The 9,797-nt window shown below is 47.9% G+C and overlaps 1 protein-coding gene and 1 pseudogene across 1 annotated transcript in view; both read right to left on the bottom strand.

The window, feature by feature from the left end:
• Positions 1–1,649, bottom strand: part of LOC115871244 — a 3,862-nt pseudogene extending 2,213 nt beyond the window's left edge.
• The window catches only part of EXOG (exo/endonuclease G), a 28,504-nt gene extending 20,138 nt beyond the window's left edge, over positions 1–8,366 (bottom strand). The window contains exons 1-4 of the mRNA XM_004708680.2: positions 8,363–8,366; positions 7,853–8,002; positions 3,779–3,918; positions 1,696–1,772 (exon numbers count right to left, since the gene is read on the bottom strand). Of these exons, the coding sequence (XP_004708737.1) occupies positions 1,696–1,772; positions 3,779–3,918; positions 7,853–8,002; positions 8,363–8,366 (371 nt within the window). The remainder of the gene's footprint in view (positions 1–1,695; positions 1,773–3,778; positions 3,919–7,852; positions 8,003–8,362) is intronic.
• Between the last annotated feature and the right edge of the window lie 1,431 nt (positions 8,367–9,797).

The following is a 9,797-nucleotide window of genomic DNA, read 5'->3' as shown; positions in this document are numbered from 1 at the left end:
ACCCTTCTATAAGGGGATGTCCAGTTGCCTACAGATGGGCTTTGGGTCTCCACTCCGCACTCCCCCTCATTTACACTGATATGATTTTTTTGTTCTTTGATGCCTGATACCTGATCCTATCAACATCTCATGATCATACATGCCAGTGTGCTTCTGCCATGTGGGCTTTGTTGTTTCTCAGCTAGATGGCCACTTGTTTACCTTCGAGCCTTTAAGACCCTAGACGCTATATCTTTTGATAGCCGGGCACCATCAGCTTCCTTCACCACATTTGCTTATGTACCCACTTTGTCTTCAGTGATTGTGTTGGGAAGGTGAGAATCGTGGAATGCCAGTTTAATAGAACAGTGTTCTTGCATTGAGGGAGTACTTGAGTAGAGACCCAATGTCCATCTCCAGCAGCATTTCTTATAGGACAGATGCCACATTGTAAGGTAAAGACACCCCCCACCAACACAGCCATCACTTTCCCCACTCCCATCTCCACCCCATGGAGGAAGGAGAAATGTTCAAATGCTCTCACAGGGATGAACTCGATAAAATCCAGAATTTGGAAAGGAAAATGTACAGGGTGGACAGTCCAGTTGTTTAACAAACAATTTACAAGGGGAAGGGGAAAAAGGAAACCCTACGCACGAGAAGGGACTGAGGAGACATAGCAATCAAGTCCACGTGTGGAGTTCGTGTGACTCAGATGGACGCCAAAGACCATCTGGAGAGAACCAGAGAAATCCGAACACTGACAAGACGACGGAGAATAATGGACTACTGTCCAATTTAGTACTTTCATTCTATTTTTTCAAAATTCCGTATGTTCTAAGATACACATCAAAGTATGTGCGGACTAATGGTGTGGATGGTATCGGGTTAAAATAACCCGAGGATCCCCGGAGCACAGGGAAGGTCCAAATTCGCCTCCAAATTTGGCCATGACTGATCATTGTTGCACTTGGCTTTTTAGTGTGAAGTACTCTCTTTTATACCGCAAGGTATTACCGAGGGAAAACACAATACAACAAAACAATCTCCTTCGGTACTTGTTTTAGACGGTTAAAGAGATCACCTGCCTGGACGAACTGGTTAAGTGTCAGAAAATGTAAAAACCCAAAGGGCTTTCCAGGGAAGCGCTACCAAACTCTGGGCGGTGGTTACGTTGTTACAACTTAGTAACAAACTTTAGAAGTTCTGATATACAAGGAGGGGAAGCTACCGCGCTCCAGACTCACTCAACCACTGTGATTGCCTCCGATATCGACAGGAATAATATTTTGAGTAGGTTCTTCTTGACCAGGGGTCCTCAAACTGCGGCCCGCTGAGGACATTTATCCGGTCCGCTGAGTGTTTTCCGCCACCCCCTTTTTTACTTCAAAATAAGGTATGTGAATGTGCATAGGAATTTGTTCACAGTTTGTTTGTTTTTAAACTATAGTCGGGCCCTCCAACGGGTCTGAGGGACAGTGAACTGGTCCCTGTTTAAAAAATTTGAGGACCCCTGTTCTAGAACTTGGATTTTGACCAGTGACGGACAAAACCAAGAGTGCCGGTCAGTTTCATAGCAAAGAACATTGATCCAGAGGACTTACCTTCAGAAGGGCCACCTTTTCAATAAGACAGGAAGTGACGGGCACACTAACCCACTCTCCTGTCATATCCGTCCTTCACAGAACTGCAATGAACAACATCTCACCCGCTTACCTGTTCCAATAGCCAGCGTTATTATCGAAATTCTGAGGCACGATATTAGAAAGGTAAAAGGTTTCCGCCATGGCTTTCTGTGAAAAGAAATAAAAATAATTAACTTCGACAAAATCCCTTCCCCTTTGAGAGATGTCTTGCAAAGCAGATATTCAAACCGGTCCTGTTTCTCGAATACCGGCTCAAAGCAATCTGCAGCACCTCCCTGTCTCTGTAGGAACGTCACAGCCATCTCAGGACACACAGCTCTATAAGGAGCACCACGAAATAAGTCACTTGGTACACTAAGTTTTCCTTACAATTCATCAACGCGAACTCCTGTAACAAACTGTAAAACCAGAAGTTTCCAATAGAAAGCTCAAGAGGAAATCCTGCTTTAAGTAAAAAACGCAGCAAGTAAGTTCTCCATTCAGTTCAATGTCAGGGATTTAAGAGTACAGGCAAGCACAGGAGTTGAAAGTGACTTAAAAGGTTCCTTGCTCTTCTGGCCACCAGGCATCCAGGTAGGTGCCCTGGTGCCACGTGGTTAAAGCGCTTGGTGGGTCCCACCCACTAGGTGCTCCTGGAAGGCAGTCTGCTTCCGTCAACATTCACCAACTGGAGACCCCAAAGGGGAGGTACTGCTCAGTCATACGGGTCGTTCTGGGTCGGAAGGGACGATTCAGCAGTGAGCCTAGGTTTTGTTTTCTTCTGGTATGCATCCATCTCACACTTCTGACATAAATAAAAGACTCTGTTTCACTTCATTTCATTCAGTTGATCCACCGGGTAACTAACGCGACCCAATATCTCAAGAGTTCCTGACGTCACTGGCTCGGATTACAGGTTGAGGCATCAGGATTCTTAAACCCTTCCCCAGGTAATTATGATGGGCACCCATGGTTAATAACCACTACCTTAAATACAACAAGAGTTCAAATAATAAATGATGCATGATGCTTTGCTCGTTCATAGCCCATGAAAAAGGAGAGCCTTCTACCCGGTTTCTATTCCTCCAATAGAGCTGACTTAAAAACAAACAGTAAACACCTGACCTCAGTCTGCACATCCGCAGATGGGAAACACACATCGCCGCTGAATCGATTGCAAATCAGAGAGAGCATGTAAGACAGGGACAACGTGCCCCATCGGGTTCCCCGGGATGAAGCCTTCAACGCTTTCTCCCCTGGAGTGCGTGGAAGTTTGAACCACCGGCCTTTCAGCAAGTGCACTGCCAGAGACTCGGAAATTAGAACTACGCAGAAACGAGAATCCGTTGGCTGTGGGTCAGGGCCTCAGAGCCGATGTCAGTGGGCCTGGGTCGTGTGAACGATGGGGAACCCACCAGCAGAAAGACGCAAGTCCGAGACAAATGAAATAGAGACTGCACTCCAGTAACAACAGACCCCCGAGTACCCAGATGGCACCGCTGGGTCATGTCTGACTGCTAAGGCAAGGTTGGCGGTTCGTATCCACCAGCCTTTCCAAACTAAGAGTGTTGAAGCCATCTGCTCAAAACAGCCTTGGAAACCCTCTATAGGGTCACGATGACTCAGAATCCACCTGATGCCAGTAGGTTACTCACCAAACTCACCACCAGGTCGATTCCGACCCACAGCCACCCTGTGGACAAGGTGGAAATGCTCCCACGGTTTCCTGGCTTTTTAAAAGAAAGCCCAATTAGTGAGTTGATTCAGAATCCTCAAGTTAATTCTGACTCACAGCGACCCTACAGGCCCGCAAACGGCCCCTCAGAGTGCCCAAGGGTAAATCTCTGCAGGAGTAGAGAATCTCCTCTTTGGAACAGCTGGTGGTTTTGAACTGCTGACCTCGGGGTCAGCAGCCCAACGCTTAGGCCACTGCTCCACCCGGGGCCCATTCTTTCATGAATTTCCTTGCTTAGCCTCTTTAAAACATATCTCGACATTTGATCAAAATAATAATCTAAATCGGGAAAGAGATTGGGAAATAAATAGGGAAATTCACCAGCTGGCTTGGCTTGGCTCCTAGGTTTTTAAAAAAGTCCAAATTCCAGGATATGCACGATAGCACCCCTACCGTCCTCCCCACCCCGCCCCCACCTCACCCCTGCAATAATGCCTACAGTTGAAAATTTGTTATTCCCTGCAGGAGCCATGTGTCCTCGTGACCACCCACTGCCAAGATAGTCCTCGTTGAGGGCACTGAAGACGGGAGGGATGTTGGGATCAGGCTTGAATTTACAGTGTTTCCTGTCTGCATCACCTGGGGAAACACACACAAAGAGTCAGTTATCAGCGGACACGAAACTGGATACGTTCTCTCTCTAAGCAGGGCAAGCCGCTGGCTGCAGGCTCCTATCTCTCCAGGCAGCTAGCCTGGGAAAGAATGCTCTGACACTTCACACCACCTTGGTCCTGGCCCTTCAAGCTAGAGAGAAATCCCCTCTCTGGCATTCATGTAAAAACAGTGACCGGTCACATAGTAGCTAGGCTACTAAATAGACTCTTCCAAAGACCCCCGTGTATTAGATTTCCAACAACTCTACTTAGACGTGTTTGTACATACTCAAACAATGGATACAGATAGACACAAAACAATTTGTCCTGGGAAGACCCAGCCGGGGTCGGGGGAGGTAGTGCCTGGGATCGCTTGCCTACTGCCTCTTTGGCCAAGGACAAAGCATTTAAGCTAGGAGCTCACTCCCCAAATTCCTGAAACAGAGTACCGCATATACTCGGGTATAAGCCGACCCGGGTATCAGCCGAGGCACCTTATTCTACCACAAAAACTGCATTTAAAATGTGCTGGAAAAAACTCGGCTTACATATGGTACCCGAGTACCAGACGAGAGGAGAAATCTCACTGTTTACTGATTTTCTACAAGTTTCTCCAGACGGAGGGCATCAGCACACTCTAACGCAATGTCCACCCTCATCGAGCTAGACCGGTGGTGCCACAAAAGTGTGAGTCCACTGGAACACACTCAGAATGCTGCTCGGCGAAGCCCCAAGGCCACCGGCCCTTTCATTCCGCCAAGAGAATTAGAGCCGTCAGACCCTCAGGCACAGAGTGAAGAACCGAGTCTTGTCTCTTATTCCAGCTCACGGCAAACCAGGTATGCAGAGTGGAACTGCTCCCCGGGGTGCCCATGGCCCTGACCTCTGGGAAGCAAACTGCCAGGCCTGTCTTCCAAAGGCATCTCTGGTGGGTCCCAACCACCCCACCTCTTGGCCGGTGGTCTAACCCTTGACCATTCCCCCAACCCAGGAACTCCCAAGTGGCTGGTAGCCAGCTTGTTGAAACAGCTTCCTAAGAAATAACTACTAGCGCAGAAGAACTGTCATGAGTCAACGCCGCAGGTGTCCCTGCCTTGTATGTGTGGTTGCCTTTGGCTCGTGGGAGTTTCCAAGGGCTGAGGATGAAAATGCTTTCCTGGAATGTGCTCCGGTTGGGGTCTGAGGAGTTTCAGTGGAGAGCATTCGTCCAAGTTCTGGTTTAAGGCCCCTTCCTCCCCTCAGGCTATATGGATTTGGACTAGTCTGTGGCCTCCACTACTGGCGATCAGGCTTTTTCTCTTCCTTTTCATTCTTTGTCTACTCGGTGCCTCTGGTGGAGTTCCTTACGATGGACAGGCGGGTACATTCTGGCTCTCCTTTCCCAAGTGTGCAGCCCTTCAGAGATGTTGCTGACTGTGGGGAAGGTCCACCCAGGAGCCACTCTACTGTGGGCAAAACTAAGTCAAGCCAAGGGCAGAGCAATTGTGGCCATAAGGAAGGATCCAATTAATTACAGACTGGTACGAAATGAGAAGGCAGATGGCAAAATGGTAATCAAACAAACAACTATGGGAAAGGTTGTATTCCTTATAAAAGATGCTCCAGTAAATCGGTTCTAAAAAAATCCCAACTGAAAATGGGTTGAAAAAGATAAAGAAAAATTCACTAACTGGTAGCCCTCATTGGTGACAGATAAATGCCAAGACATCCAAGTACTAAATGGGCAGAGCTCAGTCATGCTCACTATGGGTGGGGGCTGGGAGGGATAGGAAAAAAAACAACCATTTCAATCGGAATAATCTCTCCAGAAGCCAATTTGATAGTCAAACAAAGCCTGGCCGCCTTCAATCACAGGATCTACCCTGATCATGTCATGAACAGATGTATGCACCTGCCTACGTCTCTAGCCTCACCTGGCATCACGTCTCCCCTGCTCACCAAGCTCCAGCCACTCGGGCCTTCTCCTAGTTCCCTAAAGGACCAAAACTCCCCTCCATATTGGGGCCTACACAATTTAGAGCAAGGAACACCGTTAATTTCCTCAAGCCGTCGGTCTTCGCGGCACACGTGGAAAATGGCATGTGCACGGCTCACTGGGAAGGTGGGCCCCTTTCCTGACGAGGATGCTCTTGACCCTAAGCCCTGGCCCACTCGCCACCTCTGCCCACCATCCCCACCTTCTCAGAAGCGCCGCTAATCAAAAGCAGGTTCTCCTGTTGCAGCCTCTCCCTCATTCTTCACCGCACAGCTGCTGTTAGGTGCCATCCACAGAGCTCCAACGCATAGCAACCCTACGTCCAACACGAAACGTGGCCCCGTCCTACATGGTCCTCCCACTATTGTGATTGAGCCCACCGGGGCAGCCACCGTGGAAGCCCATTTCATGGAGGGTCTTCTCTTTCACAGACCTTCCACTTCACCACACATGGTTTCCTTCTCCAGGGACTGGTCTCTGCTCCTAACGTGTGCAAAGCACAGGAGGTTCAATCTTGCCAAGGATCCTGGCTTCTAAGGAGCATTCTGGTTGGATTTCTTTTAGGGCAGACTTATTTCTCCGCTGCCAGTCTCTGGTACTTTCAGTATTTTTTCCCAACACCATCATTCAAATGCTTCAATTATTTCCCATTGTTCTTAGTCACGGTCCAGTTTTCACGTGCATAAGAGGTGATTAAAAGTACCATCAGGTAGGGGGAAGGTGGGGGAAAAGGAGGGAAATGATCACAATGGTCTACATATAACCCCCTCCCTGGGGGATGGACAACAGAAAAGTGGGTGAAGGGAGACATTGGACAGTGTAATACATGAAAAAAAAAAATAATAATAATTTATAAACTGTCAAGGGTTCATGAGGAAGGGAGGGTGGAGAAGGGAGGGGGAAAAAATGAGGAGCTGATACCAAGGGCACAAATAGAAAGAAAATGTTTTGAGAATGATGATGGCAACAAATGTACAAATGTGCTTTTGTATGGATTGTGATAAGAGTTGCATGAGCCCCCAATAAAGTGATTAAAAAAAAAAAGTATCATCTGGTGGGTCAGGCACATCTTGGGTCTTTAACACTTAAAGGTCTGGGGCAAATGTGCCTAGTGCAATACGTCATGTGACTTCTTAACTACTACTTCCATGAGTGTTATGAATCCAGATAAAAATTAAATTCTTCATGATGTCAATCTTTTCTCCATTTACCATAATGTTATTTATTGTGTCCAGTTCTGAGGGTTTGTTTTGTTTGTTTTTTTTTTTGGTTATTTGACTTCACTGTCTTTATCCCAATTTCCCATCACTTTTCTTTTACAGTAACTACCACCCATTATAGTACACACTCAGGATGGTTTGTACAATACGTCCACCCTCTAGCGGACACCACCATGGGAAGCAGAGACTGGATCTACCTTGTGGCTAATGTTGAGCGCCACGGAGCCAATTCAGACCCAAACAGACCTCGTATGACAGAGTACAATGGCCCCAGTGCAGGACTTCATGGAAGCGAATGGCCAGGACTTTCCTCCAGCTGTGTGGTTTCCAATTGCCAACACTGGTGAGCAGCTGGGCACTTAGCCATTTTACCACCAGGCCTCCTGATAGCTACGTTAGTCACTGATGCACAGAACCAGCCCCATAGCAGACACTTTGATAAATGTTGAGGTAACAAATAAAGGGTGCTCCTGTAGCAATATTGGGCACCACCCAACTGATACACCAAGAAAGGGGTTCTCTCTCAGCCCCCGAGACAGCTGGAAAGGACCCAGGGCTCGCAGTCGGCCAGCAGGCCCACCTACCCAGTGAACCATATACATGTCATCATTGTCGACATGACCCACGATCGGGAAAAGGTCGAGAATAGTATCAATAATAACCGCCCTTGATCTCAATTCTGGAAACTGCAATGTCTCATGTCCGCTCTTCCCCCAATCACCTACCCTTTATCTTGCTTTGGGATATGTGTTCAAGAACCCATCTCGGCACCCGCTTGGCCTGATCATAAGACAAGGCGTGATTGGTGTAGCACTGGGTCTCCGTTCCAGTGAGAGGAAATCCAAATTGTCCCAAGAGAGCCTTTTCCTCAGAACCTAAAAATGGTGGGGGCGGGGGGGAGCAAAATCAAAACACAAATCAGTAACTCTTACTAGCAATCAAAGATTATTAAAAAAAGGGGGGAAGGACGAGATTCACAAAGGATGAGCTCAAAAGTTTAACCAACCAGGACACCTTACTTATTTGCCTTACTTATAAGGCAGTGGTTCTCAACCTGTGGGTTGCGACCCCTTTGGGGGTGGAAGGATCCTTTCACAGGGGTCGCCTAAGACCATCATAAAACACCTATTTCTGATGGTCTTAGAACTGAGACACCGCTCCTCTATTCCGTCTTCAAGCAGGTCTGCCCACATGCAGATACACCCAGATATGAGTACCAGTTTGAAGACTGTTACCCATGTTTGTTTGTTTTTTTAAACATTTTATTAGGGGCTCATACAACTGTCATCCCAATCCATACACACATCAATTGTGTAAAGCGCATTTGTACATCGTTTCTCAAAACATTTTCTCTCCACTCAAACCCCCGACATTAGGTCCTCATTTTCCCCCTCCCTCGCCGCTCCCCCCTCCCTCATGAGCCCTTGATAGTTTATAAATGGGTATTTTGTCATATCTTTCCCTGTCCGACGTCTCCCTTCACCCACTTTTCGGTTGTCTGTCCCCCAGGGAGGAGGTCACACACAGTTCCATGTAATCGGTTCCCTCTTTCCTACCCATTCTCCCTTTACCCTCCCTGTTTTGCCACTCATACCACTGGTCCTGCAGGGCTCATCCGTCCTGGATTCCCTGTATTTTCAGTTCCTATCTGTACCAGTGTAGTGTTACCCATGCTATACCATGCTTCAAGACAAAATTTCATGTATTTGTCATTAGAAATCAATATTTCACAAAATAGAATTACATATTGTTTCTGTGATTAATCACTATGGTTGAATTAGGTTGAATGATTTTCAATTTGTAACAATGAAAATACATCCTGCATCTCAGATATTTACATTACAATTCATAACAACAAAATGACACTATGAAGTAGCAACGAGAATTACGTGACAGCTGGGGGTCACCACAGGAGGAACTGTAGGGAAGGGTCGCGGTGAGGAAGGGCAAGAACCACTGCTGGAGGGCAAAGCGAAGAGCACGCCAGTGAGCAGCTGTGCCTCCAGCTGCTCTCCCAATCAAAACCGCAGCTGGGTCATCCACTGTCACGTAAGGACCCGATCACATCGGAGTCCCGAACCACTTGGTCCCACAAGAAACTGTGCACACACTCCCGACGGTGCGGCAGAGGACAGGTCTGAGGTGCCCACATGGGGGCAACCCAAGAAGAGAGTGCAGCAGACCGGCCATGGGAGTGAAGCCCCCAGTCCCCGAGAACCCCCGATTGCAGACTGCTGACTCTGGGGCCAGCACTTGGCACCTCACCCAAACTGGTTAGGGGTTACTCACCAGGGGGTCACACCAACAGTCTAAAGATGTCATGGGCTAGGGGCGGGGGGGATCGGTCACTAGATGGCTCCGTCCCTGACTGCAAGAAGAGCAACAGGGACCTGTGGGGTGGGCGCCTATCAGCATGAAGGCTGAGGATTAAAAGTGCTGCTAGGAAAGCGGTCCAGGCGATGGAACCCTGAAGGAAAAGGAGATTGAGCTGAGGGTTATAAAAGGGCCTACCCCCTGTTTAGTAGAGATCTACTCTGGGTCAGGACATCAGTTGACTTGGAACTCTTTATAGGGTTTTCTCACTCTCTCTCTTTTTTGGGGGGTGGGGGGGTTAGCTATATAAAATTGGCAGGATGAGCAACCCCATGGAGACAGCAATGGAACAGACAG

This window comes from Echinops telfairi, unplaced genomic scaffold (assembly GCF_000313985.2).
Source record: "Echinops telfairi isolate 266 unplaced genomic scaffold, ASM31398v2 ScPeMD7_4225;HRSCAF=4972, whole genome shotgun sequence".
NCBI lineage: Eukaryota > Metazoa > Chordata > Mammalia > Afrosoricida > Tenrecidae > Echinops > Echinops telfairi.
The sequence above is the reverse complement of the archived record's forward strand: the minus strand, read 5'-3'. Positions and strand labels throughout refer to the sequence as shown.